General features: G+C 36.4%; 2 protein-coding genes across 2 annotated transcripts in view; both read left to right on the top strand.

The window, feature by feature from the left end:
* Positions 1–954: 954 nt before the first annotated feature.
* Positions 955–3,767, top strand: LOC121967540 (isoamylase 2, chloroplastic-like). The gene has a single exon (XM_042517836.1). The coding sequence runs from the start codon at positions 1,162–1,164 to the stop codon at positions 3,727–3,729; it is 2,568 nt and encodes an 855-aa protein (XP_042373770.1). The 5' UTR covers positions 955–1,161; the 3' UTR covers positions 3,730–3,767.
* A 1,438-nt stretch (positions 3,768–5,205) lies between these two features.
* The window catches only part of LOC121967539 (transportin MOS14-like), a 32,724-nt gene continuing 13,137 nt past the window's right edge, over positions 5,206–24,792 (top strand). Inside the window, exons 1-17 of the mRNA XM_042517835.1 lie at positions 5,206–5,679; positions 5,764–5,862; positions 6,114–6,338; positions 6,425–6,544; positions 7,069–7,152; positions 7,230–7,289; positions 7,929–8,057; positions 13,348–13,409; positions 13,598–13,654; positions 14,578–14,698; positions 16,096–16,227; positions 16,761–16,841; positions 18,533–18,646; positions 18,773–18,852; positions 18,952–19,087; positions 20,552–20,701; positions 23,448–23,533. Coding sequence (XP_042373769.1) covers positions 5,461–5,679; positions 5,764–5,862; positions 6,114–6,338; positions 6,425–6,544; positions 7,069–7,152; positions 7,230–7,289; positions 7,929–8,057; positions 13,348–13,409; positions 13,598–13,654; positions 14,578–14,698; positions 16,096–16,227; positions 16,761–16,841; positions 18,533–18,646; positions 18,773–18,852; positions 18,952–19,087; positions 20,552–20,701; positions 23,448–23,533 — 1,955 coding nt within the window. The 5' untranslated portion in view covers positions 5,206–5,460. The remainder of the gene's footprint in view (positions 5,680–5,763; positions 5,863–6,113; positions 6,339–6,424; positions 6,545–7,068; positions 7,153–7,229; positions 7,290–7,928; positions 8,058–13,347; positions 13,410–13,597; positions 13,655–14,577; positions 14,699–16,095; positions 16,228–16,760; positions 16,842–18,532; positions 18,647–18,772; positions 18,853–18,951; positions 19,088–20,551; positions 20,702–23,447; positions 23,534–24,792) is intronic.

Below are 24,792 nucleotides of genomic sequence, written 5' to 3'. Positions count from 1 at the left end.
TGTCTTTAACTAAGATGACGTGGCATGTCCAACTCACCGTTGCCGCACCAAACCGCAAGGGAGCAGTTTTGCATATATATATATATATATAAGAGTATTTTTTTATCGCAACCTTAAGGATTTAAGTTGTTGGTAGTCAACTTCTGCGGTCTTCGACGTCTCCTTCCTTGTAAGATCATCTAAAGTTGAATTGGTATTTTGGTTGTGAAGGTAAACTCATGATTTTACTCATGATTTTTTTTCTTCTGTTTGCGAGTATTTCGGTCCACGCTCGTCTAGTTCAATATATCCACTAGTATAGTACCATATATTATTTAGTTCTAGGAGTTTTCCTAAATATTAATGTAAAATATTTCATTGGAGATTTGATCTCTTATATAAAGAGTTGGTCTCTTAGAATAAAATGTCTTTCATAATTTATGTGTTTATTTATTGTGGCCTAAGATATGCTCTAATCATCCACTAATTTTTCTTTCCAAAAATATATTTTTAACAAAACTATTTTAATATTAGTTAAAATTATTCCACTTTGATTAAAATTAGTATACTGTTCCAACATTAATTAAAATTAAATTAGTTAAAAATCTCTTAAAATTATTCTAATGCTAGTAAAAATTACTTCAATTATCATTGTTGAAATTTCTTTAATATTATCAAAATGTTTTAATACGGATAAAAATGTATCTAATATTAATCCAAACTATTTCAATATTAGTTAAAATTTAAAATAATTTTGATCAACGTTGAAATAATTTTTATTAATTTAAAATAATTTTGATTAATATCACAATCATTTTAATTGAAATTATTTTATGTCAAAAAATTGTATTAGAAAAATTCACGAGTAGTTTTGATTATTATCGCTACAATACAAATAAGAAGTTTAGTTTGAAAAGAAGAAGAAAAAATAACGCAGATATAATAGGAGTCCTTTTACTATTTGTATGTGATATGGCAAAGGTTTAGAAGACAAAATAGAAAATAGAAAAAAAATCGCCCTCGCTTGGCGTTGTCTTCGTCTTCCTCCTCCACCGCTACCTCCCATGATCCCTTTTCCTCTCGTCTCTCCTGTACAATACTGCTTCTTTCCCTTATCGCTCCCCCTATACGCGCTCCATCCATCGCTTTCCTTGTTTACTCCCAAATACCCATAGTCTTCTTATGGCGAGCATTTGGTTGCCTACCGCAGCGGCGCAGGCTCGCGGCGTTCCAATTGCTGAATTCTTGGGACGGCGCCGTCCAAATTTGACACCCCGCGGAAGATGCATCTATAAAGATAATTTCTGCCTCAGAGCTGCAGTTTTCGGTACGCCTACATCCCCTAATTCAGTATCTTGCGCAGCCCCCTTGATCTCTCTCCGCCAACAGCGGATCATGGCGAAGATAAGAGACGTAGCTCAAGAAGTGAAGACGAGGGAGTTCTCCTACTCCTTCAGGTCGGAAAGAGGGGACCTTGTGAAGGCGGTGGTGGTGGGAGCTGAAGGTGTGAGCTTTGCGGTGCATATTGAGGTTTCCTCCAGCTTTGATGATGGCCTAGTCTTGATTTATCAAGTAGCCGGGCCTGGTTCCTCGCGGTCAGTTGTTGAAGATGCCAAAAGTGAGACGAATTTGATTAGCGTTCCTTTTGTTCGAATTTCTTTTGGGAGGTACGCATTGGATTTGGAGTTTGCTTTCGCAAAAGCTCCCTTTTTTCTGTCATTTTTGCTGCATTTATCTTCTGGCGACGCGGAGATTAGAACTCATAGAAAGACGAACTTTCGCGTGCCTGTGGGCTTTGGACGAGGGTGTCCTGCTCCCTTGGGCGTATCCTTTTCTGATCATGGAATGGTCAATTTCTCTTTGGTTTCAAGGACTTCTGAGAAGGTTATACTATGTCTCTATGATGAGAAAGCCGAGGTTCCATCACTAGAGATTGAATTGGACCCTTACGTCAATCGCACAGGCAATGTTTGGCATATCGCTGTGGAGAGCATTGAGGGCTATGCCATCTACGGTTATTACTGCAAGGAACCATCAAAAAGAGGAGATGCATTTCATACACATCGCCCGCTGCTAGATCCATATGCAAAAATAGTTCGAAATCTTCATCCTCAGCAAGGTGAATCTTTGCTTCTCGGTTCACTGGAGAAGGAAACCTTGTTCAATTGGGATGGTGATTCCCATCCATTTTTGCCAATGGAGGAACTGGTGGTCTACAGATTAAATGTGGAGCAATTTACCAAGGGTAAGTCTAATGGGCTATCAGAAGATCTTGCTGGGACTTTTGTTGGTGTGAGCAAGAAAGTACAACATTTTAAAGAGCTTGGTGTCAATTCAATCCTGCTAGAGCCAATATTTCCATTTAATATTGAGAAAGGCTGTTACTTTCCATATCATTTCTTCTCAGTGGCACATCAGTATGGTGAAGAGCGAAGTGCAGCTTCATCCACCAATTCTATGAAGGAGATGATCAAGGCACTGCATGCTGAAGGTATAGAGGTCCTGATGGAGGTTGTTTATACTCATACTGGGGAGGGATGTCAAGTAGTATCACTCTGTGGCATGGATAGCTCTTTGTGTTACAAAGTTGATAAGGGGAAGCGTGGATCAGAAACTAATACTATACTGAAATGCAATAATTCCTTCATCCAAGAACTGATTATTGACAGCCTCCGGTATTGGGTGATTGAGTTCCATATAGATGGCTTTTGCTTCCTTAATTCTTTTTTAATGTCTCAAGGAGAACATGGGAATCACTTATCGCGGCCACTTTTGATGGAAGCTATAGCATTTGATCCTGTGCTGTCAAAGACAAAGATTATTGCTGATTGCTGGTCTCCTCTTAACATGTCATACAAGGAATTCCAAGTTCCTCACTGGAATCATTGGGCAGAGATGAATGTGAGATTTTGCAATGATGTGAGGAACTTCTTGAGAGGTAATGATCACTTGGGTGATTTTGCTTCTAGACTTTGTGGTAGTGGTGATTTATTTTCTTCCAGGGGCCCAGCTTTTTCTTTCAATTTTGTGACAAAGAACTTTGGGCTTCCTCTTGTCGATTTGGTCAGCTTCAGCGGTGCTAATCTTGCTTCAGAACTAAGCTGGAATTGTGGTGATGAAGGTCTTACAAATACAAGTGCTGTGCTTGAAACACGCCTTCAACAAACAAGGAATTTCTTGTTCATCCTGTTTGTTTCGCTGGGTGTTCCAGTGCTGAATATGGGGGATGAATTTGGTTACTCTACTGGAGGTTCACCATTATACAAGGACAGGAAGCCGATAGATTGGACTCGTGAAGGAACAGGCTTTAGTAGACAAATAAGACAGTTCATTGCATTCTTAAGCTCACTTAGAGTGCGGCGAAAGGATATTTTCCAGAGAAAACACTTTCTGGAAGCAGAAAAGATTGTTTGGTATGGAAGCAATCAATCTCAACCACAATGGGATGACTCGATATCCAATTTCTTGGCCGTGGTCTTAAAATCAGAACTGCAATCTGATAACTCAAATTCGAGTATTGGCGATTTGTTTATATGTTTTAATGCCAGTGATCAACCAGAGACTACTGTTTTACCCGAGCAGTTGGATGGAAGCGTTTGGCTTCGTCTTGTTGATACTTCCCTTGAATTTCCTGGATTCTTTTCAAGTAGTTCTGATACAAATGTACACGAGTACGAAGGATCATCATCTTATGAACTGAAGCCTCATAGCTGTGCCTTATTTGAAGCTGAAATAAGTACTCCCAAATGAGGGAATAACTAAAGAATCGATAGTACATATCCGTTTTCTTTTTGGGTTAAAAACACCAGTATATTTGTTCTTTAGATTGCAGAAACTGTTTTTCTATATTTACTATCTCTTGCTGCCAATAAATGAGCTTTCTTGCTAATAAGCATTGAATATGTACAAAAGTCACAGCTATCAACAGAGATCTGCTAATCATGCAACCTTGTGTTCTTGTTTCATCATGTTAAGGGAGTTATTAAGAGTAATCCTTAATTCCATGTTCTTTGTATAGAAATCTAATGGGGGGAAATTGTTTGGTGAGGTTACAATGCTTCCTCTTTAATTTCAGTTTGAAGATTAAATTCTATCAATTTGATCTTTGTAAGATTTAATCTAACTTAGTTCTGAGTAATTGATGATTTTGAATTAAGCAGGTTGAATTTTTAAGTATAGATAATGTATCAAATTGAAGTTTTGTGACTTAGGTCGGTATCTATTGGATAGTGTATTTTTGGTGTCATAAGGCTAAGGCGGTAAACGAACTAAATATTTGTGAATTTAATATGTCTAAGGTCAATTAAATGAATATTATTAAACAACTTAAATAAATTTGATTTTATATATATCATGAGTAAAATTATAAATTATCTGTAACTAATATTTATGAACCATGATGATAAATAAAATTTATAAGGAAAGTTCTTAGTAAATTTTTAAGACTAAAAAGCCCTCATAAATAAGTTTTAATATAAAATTTAAGATGCACTTAGGGCTACGGTGCAACGGCAAAATATCCAGATTGTCATCCAGACGATATGAGTTTATCATTTTTTAATATAAAATTTAAGATAATGAGTCAATATTTTATTTTATATTATATATCAAGTATTTAAATCTTACGATTTAACTAATTTTATAATAGACGATCCGATTTCACATTCTGCGAAAAAGTACCGTGCCTCCTGAAGTAGTGCATCAGCTTCATCAATACACTGCACCAGCTTCATCAATAGTTCAACTGTAGTAAGTGTGTCTTGTATGATAATTGAACTCTATTTGAGTATGAATTGAGCCTAATGATCCAAAATCATACCGTATGATCTTATTTGATTCATTTAATTAAATAAAAAATATTGAATTAGATAACATCGTATTTGGAGTAATCCATGGAAGTATCCCATCGATCATCAGAGTAATCAGGAAATATTCATGATGGGTGATCTAAAAACCTAGCTCTCTGTGATTGTAAATATAATTTTTTTATGATTACACGTCCTATTTGAAAAATATAAATATATATAAATATGCTGTATTTACTACATGTTTCTCTACGTAAATATTTGTAAAATAATTTAATATTAATATTAAAATAACAATATTAAAATAACAAAAAAAGGGAAGCCGTGGTTATTAATATTCAGAAATATTGAAAATATAAATATAAAAAAGAAAAAATTTGTTGAAAAACTTTTATATTATTTGCGCCCGATCGACGCGTAGGAGTAAAAAGGGTGGAAGAGAAGCCCCAATCAGGCGACAAGAAGGTTCATCAAAACCCTTGGATGCCAGAGAAGCGCCTCTCTCTCTCTCCCGCCTCCGCTGTCAGCAAAGTCTCCGATCCCCAACCGTCCGATCCTTTCCCCATCATCTCTCCCCTTCCCTGGCAATTCCTGATACAATCTGGTAGCAGGAGGGCGAATCCGGAGCTTCGGCCTTCCGTACGGCTTCTTCCGTCACTGCCGCTGGATTCGTTCCATGATGAGCAGCGGCGAGCTGCAGAGGAAGGTGGCCCAGGCAGTGCACGTCCTCAACCACGACGGGGAGTCCTGCAACCGGGTGGCGGCCAACCAGTGGCTGGTCCAGTTCCAGCAGTCCGACTCTGCCTGGGAGGTCGCCGCCTCCATTCTCACCTCCACCACCGCCCCCTCTGACTTTGAGGTCGAGTTCTTCGCTGCCCAAATACTTCGCCGCAAGGTGCCTCTGCATGAACTTTCAACTCCTCCGCTCCTCTTCTCGCGTCGAAGGTGCGATACTGATGACGATGCCCTTGTTTCCTAGGTTCAAAATGAAGGCTATTACTTGCAGCTGGCTGCCAAAGACGCCTTGCTCAACGCACTTATTCTCGCTGCGCAACGCTTCTGCTCGGGACCCGCACAGGTGTGCCTATATATCTGGCTCTCTTCTTCTTCTTATGGGAAGAAGACACGTATTGCAACTTGATCCTCAACAGATGTCCATTGGTGCTTGCCGTCTCTAAACTGTTTGTGGATTTGGTCCATTGATGGTTTTCTCGGGATCTGATAGTCATAATAATTGAAGCATTATTGTCTGTCATTCGTTCATTCTTTTGGTCAGGTTCAAAAGTGCAAACTTTAAGGATTTGTTTCGTCTTCTCTTGATAATTGCAGCTTCTAACCCAGATATGTCTCGCACTTTCTGCTCTCATTCTACGGTCAATTGAGCAAAGCATGCCCATTGACCAGCTCTTCTCCAGCTTGCACCAGCATGAGACCCAGGAGAATGGGAACCTTGCAGTGCTAGAGATGCTCACTGTTCTCCCTGAGGAAGTAGTAGAGAACCGAAATTGGGATTGCAATATTAGCACAGAGAAAAGAAGCCAATTCACACGAGAGGTTTGATGAAAGCTTCACTCAGTAAGTTGAAGTTGCAGTCGTTTGTTTTAGATTCTTGTCGTCAATGAACTTTCTATGTTTTGCAGCTCCTCTCTCATACTCCCACTGTTCTTCAGTTCCTTTTGCTTCAATCGGAGCAAAGATTAGACAATGAGATTAAGCTTCAAGAGAAAAACAGGAGGGTATTACGATGCTTGCTTAGTTGGGTGAGTGCTTGTACCGTTGTCGTTCTTAATTGCATTGTGGTCAACCATTATGAGTCTATCTGATGTTTGCTAATTAGGTTGACAATCAAGAGTATGCTGAGTTAGGCCAATTGGACATTGTTTTTCTTTATGAGTTGATCTCCCAAAACATTAAACATTTGAATTTGGACTTCACCCAACTTACTTCTAAGAAGGACATATGACTACTCCTCCTTACCTACTTAGTTAAGTATGTCATTAGGGTTAGTAATATTCCCCAGAAGATATGTTAACCTTTCATTTATTTTCTTCGACAAGCTTTCTACTCTATGTGAGTTTCACTTATGCTGTGAACTGGCTAAATAATTCTGCAGCATTCATAATTTCCTTAATTTTCTTGGATCTACCTCTGTGCTAACTGATGTATCTACTATTTCCTTTATTTCATGTCTTTGTTACCTGTTCATTTTCTTTCTATAAAAATCATAAAGTCTTTATTCTACCTTTCCTTCTTATCATCTCTGTAAGATTTTTATGGACTGCAGGTACGTGCGGGATGCTTTTCAGAGATTCCACCTGCTTCCTTACCCACACATCCACTACTTAGCTTTGTATTCAATTCCTTGCAGGTTAACTTTTCATTCCCATCCACAGTAAACTAATGCAGTACTCATTCACTTAAACATGTAGGCATAATTTTGGACAGGTTTCATCCTCATTCGATGTGGCTGTTGAAGTTTTAATTGAGCTAGTTAGTCGGTATGAAGTAAGTCTCCTTTGCATTTTATATGTTTATCAAAGAATTTTGAGTTCTCTTGAAGATTGATTATTGGAATTTATTACAATTCTATTTCTATATTATGATGTACTGCTTTTTAAAACCATGTTAGTCTGAAAGAAAAAAGAAAAGTTTCATCGCTCCCCTCCCTCCTAACTTTACCAACTTACACAAATTACGCTCATAGATTTTTTAAAATAATTTCATCTTATACAAATAGAAAACGTATGGTCAATGCTGACAAATACTTGTAGATTTAGCTAAAACTAATATTAGTGGCAACCCTGGAGGATGTAGGTGTTAGCCATGAAGTGGGACACTTGGCAAGTTAATAATAGTCTCTTGTGATTAGATAATTAATTGAATTGAAATTTTAGGGAAACAAGCTATCTAAAATAAAAAAATAAGTACTTGACACGTGTTGTAGCATGCCAAAGTGTGCCAAGTCTCAGCATAACCTGTACTCATCAGCATGAGCGACATAGGTTGCACATGCGAGATTACATGCCAATCATTATCAAATTTTGATAATTTACGGAATGGATACAGGATTTCAAGTTATAGTTTTTCTTTCATCTGCTGCTAGTATTCTGACTTTAACTGCTCAACTTATCTTGATCTCTACAGGGCTTACCACAGGTCTTATTGATTAGAATACAATATTTAAAAGATGTGCTTCTGAGATCAGCTATTCTTAATAAAGATGAGAAAATAATTGGTGGCCTTGCATGCTTGATGTCTGAAATCGGACAAGCTGTGAGTCTTTTTCTTTTTTAAATTCAAATAGTACATGTTGTATTTACTTTCAACGGAAGTTCATTTTATTGGATTAACTTAGTAAATTATTTTACATTTACTAACTGCCTTTAACTGGAATCACTTGTAAATGAGGTGGACTAGTTGGTTTACTGATTCCGTCTAGAACCTAGCTGATTCTCTGAAGGCAGGAATACATTCTTATTTGATTAGGACAGAAGTTGATGCAACTGATTGAACATGTTTTCTTTCGATGATAGTTTCTAAAGGGACCAGAAATTTGTAACATGCTGAATTATATATGGGACAGCATAATGTTTATTTATTGTGGTTTTCTCCAGAAAACTTCACCTTTATTTCAATAACCTTGCCTCCTTTTATATACAAATTACATAAATCCTTACCTCCTTTTATATACAAATTACATACTCCTATTTGAGAAATTGAAATCACATAATATCTCTTAATCAATTACAGCTATTATCTAATCAAATCTTCCTAATTATACAATATCAAATCAAATCTGTAATAATCAAATCTGTGCAATAAATTTGCAACAAATTTACAGTAATTTGCCTAGATTGGTTCTCCACATTCCCCCTCAATCTAAGCGGTAGATGCTTTCCAACCCAAGGATCGTGTTCATCTCACTTAGACTAGGTCTGAACAAGGCCTTGGTAAGGATGTCAACTAGCTGCTTGATGCTTTGATGGAATGTAGTTTAGGGTGATTGATTTATCTTCAATTTTCTCGCTAATGAAATGTCGATCAATTTCCACATGTTAGGTACGATTATGGTGGACAAGATTCTTGGCAATTGTGATAGTCGACTAGTTGTCGCAAAAGATTTGAGTAGGGTTTGATGTCTCAACTTTGAACTCGTTGAGCAGCCGCTTTAGCCATATCCCCTCACAAATACTCGAGGCTAGTTCTCTAAACTCAGCTTCTGCACTGCTTCTAGCGACCACAGTTTGCTTCTTGCTTCGCCATTTTACTAGGTTTCCCCATATGAAAGAGCAATATCTTGATGTAGACCTTCTATCATTTGGAGACTCTGCCCGCTCAATCAGCATTTGTATATACTTCTAAAGATCTGCTACCTGATTTCCTAAACATAAGACCTTTCCTTGGATCTTTCTTCAGGTATCTCAATATATGATTCACTGCCTCAATGTGATCTATAGATGGATTACTTAGAAACTCACTCATCCGACTCATTGAAAAACTTACATCGAGACGTGTATGAGTTAGGTAGATTAGCTTACCCACTAACCGTTGGTATCGGCCCTTGTCAGCCGCTAATTCATTAGTTCTAGGCATAAGCTTAGTATTGGGATCCATGGGAGTTTCAGTCGGCTTGCACCCACTCATTCCAGTTTCACGCAACAAATCAAGTATGTATTTGCGTTGGGAAATAGATATGCTTTTGTTGCTCTGGACCATTTTCATTCCCAAGAAATACTCTACGTGCCCCAAGTCTTTGATCTCGAATTCTTTGGACATGAGAGACTTGAGTCAATTAAAACTATGAGAAGTACTTAGTGAACAAAGTGTGATCAACTTGTGACTGAGTATCCATCATTCTTTAAGACTTTTGTGAATATGCCAAATCATACTCTCGGTGACTTTCAGGCCATACAATGCCTTTCTAAGTTTGTATATTTTTCCTTTTGTATCACTTATCTCAAATCCTGCTGGCATGTCCATATATACTTCTTCAGTCAAGGCTCCATTAAGGAAGACATTTTTAACATCGAGCTGATATAGTGGCCACTCCAAGTTGGCAACAATGGATAGTAGAGTTTAACCACTAGCGGAAAGGTCTCCTGATAATTAATTCCATATGATTGAGTATATCCTTTCGCCACTAGGTGTGCTTTGTATTGATCTATGCTCCCATTTGCATTTTGTTTAACTGAGAACAACCACCTACACCCATAGTTTTCTTTCCTAGTGGTAGCCTTGTTATCACCCATGTGCCATTCTTTTCTAGTGCATTATATTCCTTAAGAGTCGCCTTCTTCCATTCAGGAATGTTAAGAGCTTCATCCACAGAATTAGGAATATTGATTCTGTCTAAAGATATCAATAGGAAATGCAACTGTGAAGAGGGTGTTGAGTGCACGATCATCTTTCATGTGTGCAAGTGCAATTGATAGATTTAATGTAAAATTCAGCTATCGGCTAGAATCTGTTATCTCCTGTTGTGATTCAAGTTCAACTTGGCTTGGGGAATTCTCTTGGAAGTGTTGAGATAGTACCGACACTCGATGTTTCCTTCTTTCATACACCTGGCGAATGAGGAGGGTGACTATCAAGATTTGGAGATGGTGGATCACTACATTTTGGGGAAGGCTAAACAGAAGACTCAAACGATGATGACCCGAGAAGGGTGTCCATTCCCAATACTGCAATTCACTGGTATTGTCCCCCCCCCCCAAATTGTAGTATTATAGTAAGGAATAGTCTCAAAGAATGTAACATCCATAGTGTTGTAGAACTTTTTGGACTGGTGAATAACATTTGTATCCTTTTTTTTAAAGGAATAACCAAGAAAGATACATTTATGAGCCTGAGGATCAAACTTGCTTTAGTATTGAGAGTGAATATGCACAAAAACAATGCAATCGAAGAGTTTGAGAAGAAGTTAGAGATAAGGCGAGACCGGGGAAACAATTTTTGTAATGTCTGCAATGGAGTGTGATGTTTGAATGAGGATTGCTTCTCCTCAAAATGTGATTGGGCCATTAGCTTGAAATAGTAGGGATCAGGCTACCTTAAGAATGTGATGATTTTTCCATTGAGCCACCCCATTTTGTTGCAGCATGTCAGCATAGGAGCTTTGTTGGACAATTCTATGAGATTTAAGATATGAGCCAAGTTCAAAATTGAAAAAAATCTTTGGCATTGTCGGTCTTGATTATTTGAATATCACTTTTGAATTGGTTTTTACCATGACATGGAAGTTTTGGAAGATGTGCTTGTCTTCTGATTTGTCTTTCATTAGGAATGCCCAACATAATCTAGTGTGATCATTAGCCAATAGTATGAACCACCTTGAGCCTGTGACTCGGGGTACGAAATAGTCCCCAGATGTCATCATGGATGAGAGAAAAAGGATGTGTAGGCTTATATTATCGGGGAGAGTAAGTGTTTCGAGTATGTTTTGCAATTTGACAAACTTCACTGAAATAAACTTAGATTTTTATTAATAAAGGGCAAGGGAAATGAGTACCTTAAATATGAAAAATTGGGATGACCAAGTCGAAAGTACAACATCATAATATCACTTTCTTTATTGGACTCACCAGGACTCAACTCAACTCAACTCAACTCAACTCAACTGACATTTGTGACTAACTAAATGACTTGAAGATAGATAGGCATTAAGGAAATAAAGGCCGTCACGAAATTTAACACTACCAATCGTCTTCCTCGTGCTCAAGTCCTGAAACACACAAGAGTTTTAAGGAATTTAGTCTCAGTTGAGATCTTTATTTAATCTATTAATAGACACAAGATTACAATCAAGTTCAGGAACAAATATCACAGAATGTAGAGTTAGTGTGCTTGAGAGATGAACGGTTCTTGTCCCAACTACTTTAGCACATGTCCCATTTACTATACACACTGATTGGGGTTTGTCACATAGTGAAAAAGTGGAGAAAAGTGATCTATCACTTGTCATGTGTTCTGAAGTGCTAGAATCCACAATCCAAGGGAAGTGGGTAGATATGTGCATTTCTGATGGAGGTGATATGTTTGCCTTCTAAATGAGCTATTGGAGAATATCAAGTTGTTCCTTAGAGAAAGGAACTGAGTTGTCACACTGTGTTATGGGTGTGACTACAACATTTCCCTTTGCTTCGCAGTCTGAGGAGAACTTCTAATCCACCTGTTTCCTATAAAGCTTCCAACACGTGTCTTTTGGTGTGTCTTTGCTTTAGTCACACCATGGGTGTCCCTTCTTCGGTCGATTGTCATTCATGTTGTTAGCGGGATTCTGGGTAGCGAGAGTACTTGCTTCAGTTGACTTGAGAGACTGAATTTGGGGTTTGGCTGTCCCAATACTACCCACATACGACTTTCTTCCTTTTGGACTTCTGAAAATGCCTCTCGAAGACTTGCTAGTGGTTTTGTGCCGAGGATTCTGCCCCTTACTATATCCAGAGACTGATGAAGTCGCATCAGAAACTTGAACACTCTCTTGGTTTTCACAAATCTCTTGAAATATGTTTGGTCTTCGGAACACTTCCAGTTATTGGTTTTAAAGAGATCCACCTTTTGCCAATACCGATTGAGAGTTGTGAAATAGGTAGTTACTGATGATTACCTTGCTTGAAGTCTTGGAGAGTGCTTTCAACATGAAATAATTCAGCAATGTTGTCTTGATTAGAGAAAGTACCACGACGAACTGCCTCCCATATATCTTGGGCAGTTGTCAACAATAGAAATTTTTTACCAATTTCTGCATTCATAAAGTTGATTAGCCATTATTAGGAATACAATCAAAGTCCCACGTTGAAAATATCATATCATTATAGATATATGTGAATTCTTTTGGCCGCCATGCCATAACAAGGTTGCTTTCGGCCTTCTAGACTCGATACTCCGGACTGCCTTTTTTGGTTCTCGAATACCCATGAGATAATCATCTTTTCCTCGTCCGCAATGAGCATCATTGCCGATTGTGACCATTGAAGATAATTGTGGCCATTCAGTTTGTCAATGGTAATTGAGCCAAAGATAGTTTCTGGTTGAATTCGAAAGTGCGGCATGATGGGGTGATTTGGAGCAAAGTTGATTGTGGAAAAGTTTGTCGGCATCATGGGGTGATTTGGAGCAGAGTTGACTATGGAAGAGTTTACCGGCATTTGCTCGAAGTCCGACATGATTGGCTGCAGTCTTAGTAAGTAGGTGGAAGAGATACTGAAAGCATTGTTGCCCTCGAAGATCAGAATCCCCGATGGTTGATGAAGACCAAAACCCTAGAGGCGGCTGGGCAGCACAAGGAAACTTCGCTCTGATACCACGTGGTTTTCTAAAAAAAAAGTTCACCTTTATTTCAATAACCTTGCCTCCTTTTATATACAAATTACATATTCCTATTTAAGTAATTGAAATCACATAATATCTCCTAATCAATTACAACTATTATCAAATCAAATCTTCCTAATTATACAATATCAAATCAAATCTGTAATAAATCTGTGCAATAAATCTGCAACAACTCTGCAATAATCTGCCTAGATTGGTTCTCCACAGTTACTGACTTCTGCTCACATAGCAGGCACCAGCTCTTATTGCAACAGCTACTGCTGAGGCACTGACACTTGCGGATGCACTCTTGAGGTAATATTGTTATAATTTTGAGATGATATATTATTACTATACACTTGATTTTGACCAATATTTGTTCTGTGCATGTTGAGATGGAATGTCCTAGCATACTTGGCACTTGAATCTTCATTTATCAAGTGAACTTTACTTTGTTTTCTTTGTGCTGTCAGCCTCTGCTGATAATTTCTCTTTCATCACAGTTGTGTGACTTATTCTAGCTGTGACTGGGAGATTGCAGATTCAACCTTGCAGTTCTGGTAATATCACATCATGCGTCTTCATTATTATCTAAGAAGTTGCAAAGTTAAGCAGTTTCATTGCTAGTTCCAAGTGGCTGTGGAGTTTCTCCTGCTATTGAATTAAAGCTCAGATAATTTGATTTGTGATCTATTTATACTTGTTTTTAGACTACCAAGACTAACATTCTGGAGTACCCTATGCCAGACTGATTTTGTAAGTAAATAGGCCAATCTCGAGTAAAAGTTTGCTAAAGAAGTATACTACAAAACTCATATAAGATTTGGCTCAGAAATTTTCAACTCAAGCTAATTCATATTTATTCTATGTGGATGTGCACTTCTGAGTATCAGAGGCTATATATTGTTCCTATCAAGTTAAACACTTCTAGATGCTATCTTGGTCTTGTGCTTTAATCTTCTAATGGTCAATATCATTGGCATCTAAATGTGATTCAACATAAGCCCAAATGGAAGCAAAACTACAATGAAAATTGGACATCTTGCACACCTTTTGCAAGAGCACTTTCATTCTTCTCTCATTATTGGTGGAAAAAAACAATGAAATTCCCATGTTTAGTGCTTTCCAAACACAGACTATTGAACACTTCCACAGTGAGAAAATCCACATTCATATAAAAAAAAAGCCAAAATCCCATTAAGAATAACTCCAAAAAGGAGTTTCCACTTTCCAAGTGATTGGGCCTTAATTGCAGTACAGGCCTAGGGCTCTATGCCTGTGCACATCTGAAGCTAGTAGATGAATTGTTGATCCAGTCTATCTCACCTATTTCCCCAATAGTTATGATCAATATCTTTGTTTCAAAAAGTTGTAATATGAAATACTGAGATAAGCCCTATGCTGTTAATTGCTGATGGATGATTAATTATGTTCATTCTTCTAGACTGAGATATTTAATATGGTTATGTTCTTCTAATTTCAGGTGCTGCTTAGCAAATTATCTTCTGGGAGTAGATTTTCAAAATGCAAATAGGAAAACTGTGGAAGACATGTTCTTCCCTGTGTTCTCAGCATTGCTAGATGCAGTGTTATTGCGTGCCCAGGTTTTATATCCTTTTCTCCCCTTTGTTGTTTTTCTTTTTGTTGAAATTGTAATCGTGCTAAGAACTTGCAACTATGTCGTTGTTTTTTCTATCATGTAATTCACCAACTATTTTGCATGTGGTACTATTAACAATAGCGACATAATACTGAATTTATCTGTTGTTGGACATGTCATTCTTATTACAGTTGAGAAAAATAAGGTCTTCCTCTTGACTTTAGTGTGACTCATTTTAGGTAACGTGTTGACTATGATTCAAACTTCAAAGTATATAGACAAAGGGTATGCACCAAACAGTTCACAGTAGTTGTGCTCGCGATAAAAAATTTAAACCAAATAATGTCTAAAAGAACTCTATGTCAGAGTGTAATGTGTTTTTTTGCACCATATTGACACTAATATCCATCTATTACAGGGGAGCTTTGGCGCAATGATAAATTTATTGCCGTGTGACCTTGAGGGGTTTGTGTCGCAGAAATAGCCTCTTGCAATGCATTGTAAGGCTGCATACAATAGACCCAATGTGGTCCAACCCTTCGTGTACCAAACTACCCTCTATTAGACCATGCGCCTGAAATTAACGATTAACTGTACCAATAAAAATGACAAATGTCATATGGTGAAGACTCATTTCTTTAAACCTTGCTTGTACTGATTGAAGGAGGGATTATGTTGTTCTTTATTCTGTTGCTACTTTTGATTAAACATGGTCACTTGCCATCTTTTTAATAACAAGGAAATTGGACAAGAAAATTCAGCAAGAGAAACAATCAGGAGAAACAGGGGGATCATTTCCGGACATAACCACCAAAGCATTAGTATACCAATCATTGCATGTGTACATCCTTTTCCCTGACTCTAGGTTTCTCTCAACTACTACCTCTTATTCTTCCTTTCATGCTTTGCTTCACCTCTTAGGATCCATAGCAATTCCATGGTTCATCCTAATGAGTATTTAGAATAGTCTCGTCTTACCTGAATGTGATTTTGTATGATAATATGCAGCTGATCAAACAAAATGGCAGTTTTTTACCTGATATGATGAAACATTTAATTTTAATATCTGAAGATGTGACAAATTCTAGCTAAATCATTTTACTCTTCATCGCATAATCTTATTCTTGGCATGAGTCTTCCTTTGATGTCTATCGGACAAGGTTTTTGAATAAAAAACGTATGAATTTTAACATATTCCTTTGGCTTCTATCTTCTTGATTTTTCACAAAGAATATGTCTGGCAAATGTGGGCTTGGGTCTATATTTTTCTAATATTGGTGGTTGTGTAATCTCATTTTGTTGACTAACATAAGCCTTGAATTTTTTTTTCCATAAAAAGGTTTTTCTAGTTTTAATAATCTTATTCTGTTGACTAACATGGATGTGCTATCTTTCTGCTAGGTTGTTGGTACTGGATCAGACAATGGTGATAGCCTAGACATACCCGATGGGTTGGTTCACTTCAGATTGAACCTTGAGGAACTTTTGATTGATATCTGTCAAATTCTGGGTCCTGCTGCTTTCGTTCAGAAGGTGAGAACATTATTTTGCATGGTAGGAAGCTGAGATGGCATGCCTTATGTCAGGTTTGGTTTACCATTCCAATTAAACCATTCCAATGCCATTTGAATTGATTCATATTCCATGCTATTTGCGTACGCTAAAAACACATGTCAACTTAAGTTGCACAATGCAACCATAAGACTTGCTGCCAAAGCTATTCCATTATTTTTTTAATTTATATGGTTAAAATGCCACTTCAATTTAGATAAATCTTTAACTTTAACATTAAAGAATTTAAGATAGTTGGGACACATGATTAATTGAAACAGTAAAATAAAACTGAGGTTCAATCTAGTTGTTTGAAATTATTTTGCATTATTAAAATTAAATCCTTCTACTGATACCTAGAATAAAAATTCAGTTACTGATACGGCAATGTCCATTCATTGCCTTTATGTCTACCTATGTTTAAATCTGAACATTTTCTTCTTCTTCTTCTTCTTCTTCTTCTTTTTTGAAAACTAATACTAGTGCAATAACTATTTCACAATCATTTGTTGCAGCTTTTCTCAATTGGATGTCCTTCCTTTGATTCATTTGTCCATTGGGTAGAATTTGAAGCTAGAATGTTTGCCTTGAATGTGGTAAGCGATTTGGAAATGACTGCAATATCCTTGATCATATAACATGCTAAATAGATTATGAAAACAACTGCTTGATTTACCTTGGTTGTGCATTTATATAATTATACCTTCTCAAGTCTTGACATAGAAGCACAGTGCAATATCTGCAACTGGAATATTTTTTTTTCACAGTAGTAGTTCCAGGAAAATGTTAATTAAGTAGTTTTGGGAATATGATAATTATCTATTTCATCGGTAAATTTATTAATCATGTCATGATAGGGCAATTTTATTGAACTTGACAATTATTTTTATTCCTATTGACACAGCATTTTCATATCTTTTATCTTGGAGTGCATTTGTTGATTGATGGTTTGTATCAATGTAACCATAGTTTATGAAATCTGTAATGATATGATAAATCCAGAAATTTATTTTCCTTTTCATATTGGTAGGATTAGTGATATCAAAATAGATAACAAAATTTTTAAAAGATAGTCAATAGAATAAAATTGTTTGATGTGTGATGTAGGAAAAGGTTAAAAAATTATAACAATGATGAACATTGTGCTTCACCAAATGATAAGAACACTATGCTGATATAGAGTTAATATATTAAGTTTGCGCCTTTCTCAAGTATAGTACAAACTTTCGTTTTTTCTCTAATGTAGCACGATGTTCTTATTTAATGTTAAAATCAAGCATATGTTAATTTTCCCTCAATTTGCCACTTAAAAAATGATTTGACATCCACACAACATCTTACATCTAGAATATGGAATATTAAGGTGCCCATATGGAATATATTTGTAAACTCTTCTCCATTCACTTCCATTGTGTAGCAATGAGCCTGACCACTATCATTCCCACAGACATGAACATGCTCACCTTATTCTTGCTCCTCTCGGTTGTTGTACCACTGAACAATTCCACTAGCATACTGACAAATGTCCACAGGTAAGATAACACTTTTTTTGAATGGGACAATCGATCAACTTCCATACCTACTCCATCATCACCTTAAAATCCACAAATGCCCTTCCCAGCCGATGCGCCACTGTCATACTCCCTCATTGTAGGCTGTATGATCTCACCATATCCAGATGTGTCCCAGTCTCGAGTTTCCCTTTTTGGAGGATCATAATCTTGGAGCTTGTGGTGCAAGTCATTATGTTCCCTAGGGCAATCACCTTGTCGGAGGACTCCTCTTATCAGCCAAGATTCAAGCTATATATGGGCTTTTGATGCCGATGCTGACCCTTTTGATGCTAGCTTGAACAATGTAATTGGAAGCAATGAGGTAGGGAGCTAGGGCGCTGATGTCGACAATGACAAGGATGCGTGAATTGCTTCGGGTGAGGAATTAGGCAAATGGTGGATACAGTGATCATGTTGAGAAGAGTGAGTTGAGATCCATCTAGGTAGGAAATGGGAACGTGAATGGTGAAGTGGAAGAAGGAATAGGAGATGTGGATGTTAGGGAGGTGGCAGATGGTGGAGTTGGAGGGGAAGGAGGTGATAATTTTGAATGTTGCCCATAGAATCGTATGTGTCTGTCTTTTCAGTATTATGCAGTATATGCTCTTTCTAGTTTCTTGTGAATGTGTTGTAGAACTATTAAAAAAATAATCACTTGTTGCAGTATATGGCTCTGTTATATGGAGCCCATATTAAATTATGCCGGCACATAGATCTTCACCATCTTATATCAGGTTGCAGACACGGTTGTCCGAGGTAGAGATTCAATTGACTTCTCAATGGTAATGCAGCTGGTATCTATTCTATCAAGTAAAGCATCCGATGGGCATGATGACTTTTTTTTCTTTGTAAGATTTACTCTCAAACTGCCTAGGAAAAACCTTTTTCTTCCGCTGCATTATCTATAATTCTATTTATCATTTTTTTGATGTGACACATTGTACAGAGCACTAATGTATCTTGTACCTAGGTAGGTGTACAAAGCTGTAGCAGAGGTTGTTGGTTCCTACTCTAAGTGGATATCTTCTCCCTCAGCCAACATCAGAGTACTGCTGTTAGTATCTTATACTATATCTATTTGAGAACAATCAGGATTGCAGCTTTACTTAGTTCTCATAATTGCAACATCTGCTTTTCTAATCATTTTTTGCAGTCTATTTTGTGCCTCGGGGATTCAAAAATCAATTTCTTCAAATGCTTGTTCCTCAGCATTGCGTAAGCTTTGTGAAGATGCTTCAGCAGTTATGCAGGATCTACAAAATCTTGAAGTTTTGATCTGGATAGGCGAGGTAACAAAATACTATAGATGTAGTTGTAATACATGCAATTTAAGGTGCAACAAGAAACTGCATGATCTATAGCTTGAAATTTTTGTCTGATGCTGATATCCGTCTGCAGCCAAAAATGTATTCATGCCACTATACAGTGTTTTGATAATAAGCAATGAGGATTACCATCCTTGTTCAGAAATGATTGTAAGTTGTAACTGAATTAACATCCGCTATTGCTAGTTCAGGCCATGTTGCCAAGAAACTTCCAATGTATCTCTAGTATTCACTGTTTTACAGTATGTAATCTGTTTGAATAGTTTTTTCCACCATTAAGTTTAAGTTCTTTATCAGTATTTGATTGTAGATGTTGAATGTCCATCTTGTTCTCTGCTGTGAAAGATTTATTGCTGTTAATTTTATAGCAGTACCATATACTTGGGTTCTGCATGATCTGAATGTATCTATGTTATATTCCTTTCACATGAAAATTGGCTACAGTGGCAATGTAAGAATGTGCTATACAGACAGATCCTGTTTTTTTCCCCTCTAAATGAGTATGAAATGATGAGATGCTATGCTTTTACTGCAATTTCCTATTAGTTTTAAATCTTTTAAGACACAAAAGCTACACTTTTACTGATCTTCACATAGATTAGAATATTTCAAAGAATCAAAATCGAACTTGATAGCAGGAAACAATTTATTTTGTCAATTCCCAGAACTTGATAGTAGGAAACAATTTATTTTGTCAATTGTGGCATTATAGCTTGATAAAGTTTGTTGGTATTTATTCAATCTGGAAAACTTTTCATCGTCAATCTTTGTAACTGGATAATCGCAGATGCTTGAGTTAAAGACATTGAGTAAGAGCTCTGGTCCACAAACATATATGTGTGGAAGAAACTTGTGTGTGCTTGTCAAGAATTTTTGGTTTATGGGAGTATTCGATGAGTAATGGGGCCTAGTTATGTCACCTAGTGCCTCATTCATGATGGAAGCAAAATGATGCTTGTCACATGTAGGCAAGGCAGACACCTTCATGCTCATCTAGTGAAATTGTGGTTTTCTGTCTTCTAATCCTGTTGTTATAGGGAAACTGCATGAAAAAATAGATTTCACCGATTACCCAAAAAGTACTTGTATCTTCTAGATAGATAGAACCATTGACAAATTGTAGGCCTGTAAAGATGCTGAAATATCACTTTCATAGTTGTACATGTATTGATGAAACCATCCTCCTAAAGCCTTTATGAATATTTCAGAAGGGGGAGACCATCTGTCTTGTAAGCTATGATCATCCAATGCTTATAAGTCCAAGATTATAAGGCATGTAAACAATCAAGAGTGTTTATCTAAAATATTGGAAGATGTTTGGAAGCTTTCTATTTTTTAAATTTTTATGTATTTGGGCAATCTTGGTGTTTTCTTCAGAAATTGATATTGATCGGTTATTTGTTTTGTGTAACTTCTTTTCATATCTAGGACTTGGAGAAATGGAATCTTTCATATGAAGAGGAAGAGGAAATTGTTAGTGCAATAACTCTTACACTCAATACAATTGTTAACAAGGAGCTGAAGAAGAGTTCACTGTCTAGATTACTTTCTTCTAGCTACAAAGCCATTGAGAAACTTGTATGTTATTTAGCTTGCATTTTTTCCCCAGCTTGTTTCAGGCATTCCTCTCCCTAAGATGTGTTAATTAAAAATAGGTTTTGCAAATGGACTATGGTTGAACTATCCCGTTCCTTATGTCTGAAGATACAATGATTCAATTTAGCAAAAATCAAGAAAAGGTTTAGATGCAAAAATTGATTTGGAAGAATGCTCAATATGCTTATAGGGGAAATTTTCATTGTCCATTTTTGTGTCTACTTGAAACTTCTGGCACTTGAAATTTACAAGACACTAAAAATAATTTTCCAAGTATTTATGAGTTTATTGTGGCAAAAAGGCGAATACGGAGGAGGTAAATCACAGGCGGCTACTAGCCTTTGGAATAGTGACTAGCACATAAGGGAAGTATTTACCTCGGCTTTGCCGAGATTCGAACCCCAAACCTCATTGTGGCAACACCTCATGCGCTAGCCACTAGACCCATCCGAGGGGACTAAGTATTTATGAGTTTATGATCATAGAGGAACAAATGTTATGTAGTTGTTAAATTTTAGGTATAGATGTTGTAAGCATAGCAAACTTTAAAACATAAGTTATATCATGATCTAGGAAATAAGAAAAGGAGAAAGATATTTATTAGATTGCTGATTCTAGTTAAAGATATAGTAATTTAGGTGATATTTGATGCATAAAAGATGAAAACCAAAATGTTTGTTGATTAAGATGTAATTAAGGAAAGATGAGAAGGAAATTATTTTTGCACGTTTTTAATTACGCTACAGAAAAATCTAGCTTTGAAGATTGGAGATTACAGAAGGCTTAGGAATCATTGATATATTTGAAATATTAGATCAAATGTGATATAAAGAAGTTCTAAAGAAACTTGTGGAAAGTAAAACTGTAGTTTAAGATGATATTCCTCTTGAAATAGCTTAGGAATCATAGTATAATTTGGTTAAGGTTGGTATTCAACCGAAGTTTGAGAAATGAGATGCCCAAGGAATAAAGAAAAAAAAATTATTATCAATTTATGAGAAAAGAAGTGATATACAATATTTATCTACTGTAGGGAGATTAAGTTAATGAGTAATGCCATCCAACTTTGAGAAGAGAGTGTTGCATTCAATTTTGAAGAAGAATTATTCAGAGGAGAAAAAGATATGAACAATTATTTTTGTTTTTTCTATTTAGAATATCAAAGATTTTTAGATGACAAGATAACTAATTCAAAAGTACAAAGAAATCGAAAAGATTTGCATATGATTTTTACTGATTTTGCAAATACATGTGATTAGTCCCTAGAAAATTATTATCTTGAATTTTTAGAAGAATAGTAATGATATTTTGTGAGAAAGAGAACGTATGATAATGCCATTATTAATGTTAGAGCTATTGAGAGGGTTTTAAATTACTTCTTTAATCACAGGTTTAGATCACAGGAGAGTTGTAAGTTCTTACCTTTTTATGGTAGTTTTGGATGAATTCTCTGAGTATATTCAAGGTAAAATCTTCATTTCTAATCTTCAAAGATAAAAATTTAGAAGCTCAAAATTTTATTTTAAGTAAAACTACTCTGAATATATAAGATGATTAATTTCAGTTATAGAAAAATAATTGAGAAAATAATTAAGATGGATGGACATGAATTTCATGTTAATAATGGTTTTAGATATCTTGAATTTACTTAAGGAAGATCTCATTAATAGGACAAAGATTGGGTAGTTGAAATGAAGATCGTTGGACGTTTGTGTTCCTTGAGCTAAAATGAAAATTAGATAATCTGTAGTACTACTAACCATCCTTTTATTGATTAGAGTGGTGGATAACAACATGCAAAAACATCTTAATGTAGTAGACATGAAAATGCGATTATAGATGTGGAAGGATTAATAATATTGATATTCAGAAGCACTTGGGTGAATTTTCAACTGATGTTAAATTAGAGAAAATAGATTGCTACAGTGTGAACATATTGAAAGGTAGCAATAGATTTTGTAGATTAGATGAATTAAATTGATTAGAGTAGAAGATACAAAGGGACAAACGGCAAAAGGAGATCAAAGAAAATTCTAGGTAATATAATTTTTATTGATTCGTTTGATTTGACTTGTAGTAAGTGATGTTGGGGCTCAATGGAGATCTGCTTAGAAAACCTTAAATAGTTGGGCCAGAAACATCTTGATTATTACCATGATGACAATTGAATATATTTTATTTATTCAAGAAACTTTGTTGTACTTGAGAACAACTAAGTTCTTCATTTGTGAAGATGACTTTGTCTTGCACCTTCCAACTGATTTTATTAGCGTATCTACTATCTTTTCCCATCAAAAAAATCCAACCTTTTTAATTTGTTGGAATAATTTCATACATCTACACCAAATAAACCTTATGATTGTTAGGCTGCCTAGTGATCTTGACATGGTCTATATATGTGACACTGAGTATTAATATGAATCTGATAGGCTAGGAAAATGAACTGGATTGGATGACAAGGTTAACATGAATTAACATAAAAAGGATAAGACGTGATATCGCTTTGCCATAATTGATACAAGTGCAAAGAGTTAAATATATAATTATTAATGATAGAAGCATTCATGCCTAACAAGAAAGCGAGAGTCAGTGAAAGTCTAAAACTAGCTTGTGGCAGTTTCTCTTTTATTTTTATGTAAACTACATAAATTAATTATGCAATGTTGCCATCTGAATTCACATACTTTTTTTGCTCATGCTGTTTTGACATATTTGTTTCCATTATCAGGTAGATGCCGATAGTCAGCAACTTTTGAAGCACAATCCTTCTGCATATGCACAATCTTTGAGTTCTGCTGTGAGGGGTTTATATAGGTTGGCTCCATTTAATATTTTTTTCTTTCTAACTCTATTATTTTGAGGATATTTGCTCTTTTGTACGATAAAATTGTTTTAAACTCAAGTGCAATATTGCCCCTCTGAATTGTCTAGGAAAGCCTAGTCATAGGTATTGTTTGCTATGCCACTAAGAGATGTATACTGGTTTGACTTGACTACCTAATTCATTGTTGTGCCAAATTGATGGAAGACTGGTTCCAAGTTCTCAAGCCAGCTCATTCTGTTAGAACCTATTGCAAATTTTTATCCACCTCTATTTTACCAGTCAAATCTCTCTTTTCAACTGGTTTTATTTTACATTTTAGTATCTCCGATAAAACTCGGAGGTCCACGTTGTTAATTTCAGTAGGGGACTATCTAGAGTAATTCCCTGTAATATTTTCTTTTCCATCTAACATTGCAAAGATCCATGGCATTGAGTCTCCCCTTGCCCCTCATGTAACTTGGGAATCAAATGCTTGCTCACTCATTTCTTCAATTTAAATGGTTGCTTGAAGCTTCACGTATCTCAACTCCAGCTGACTCATTCAATTCTTCCAATCCTGCTGCTTCTGTGATTGTGAGCAGAGGGATTTCCTTGTTGGTCTTCTAAGGAAGAAGGGACCATGGATATCTTTTGCTGGCATAGACATCTTCCTGTTGGTTTGCTGCCGATATTCTTTGGTGCTATTAGTTTATTTGTGCTTCTGCAGAACAGCAGCCTTTCTCCTGGAACAAAGCCTTCTTCAGCTTTGTTTTCCTTCCAGCATCAGCTTTTAGGCTTCCCAATAAGATTGGCACATCCTGATGGTTCCTCCAGCACACTTCAAATCTGATCTCTGTTTGATGTTGATCTTTTCTGCAATGGAGCAAGATTTTCTGCTCATCTATAGCAGATTCCTGATCTACGTTTGGGATTTACACTGATTCTTCTCCCAAGCCACCTGTAGCAGTTAGCATGCATTCATCTTCCAGGCCGGCAATAGATTCTGGTTTTAACAAATATCATCAGATTTCTTCAGAAATTGTTGGAGACTGCATATCTTATGCTACGCCTCTTCAGTTGTCTTCTTCCCTCTTCCACTTTTCCTGATGCTGTAGTCCTCTAGATCAGCCTCTTCAGTTGTCTTCTTCCCTCTTCCACTTTTCCTGATGCTGTAGTCCTCTAGATCAGTTGTATCTATGCAGATTTCCCTTCTGAGCTGTGAACATTTTTCATCTGCGTCTTGCTGGCCTAGTGCTATTCTTCCTTTCTA

Source organism: Zingiber officinale, chromosome 3B (genome assembly GCF_018446385.1).
Source record: "Zingiber officinale cultivar Zhangliang chromosome 3B, Zo_v1.1, whole genome shotgun sequence".
NCBI classification, from domain to species: domain Eukaryota; kingdom Viridiplantae; phylum Streptophyta; class Magnoliopsida; order Zingiberales; family Zingiberaceae; genus Zingiber; species Zingiber officinale.
Note: the sequence above shows the minus strand (reverse complement) of the source record. Positions and strands in the feature narration are given on the sequence as shown.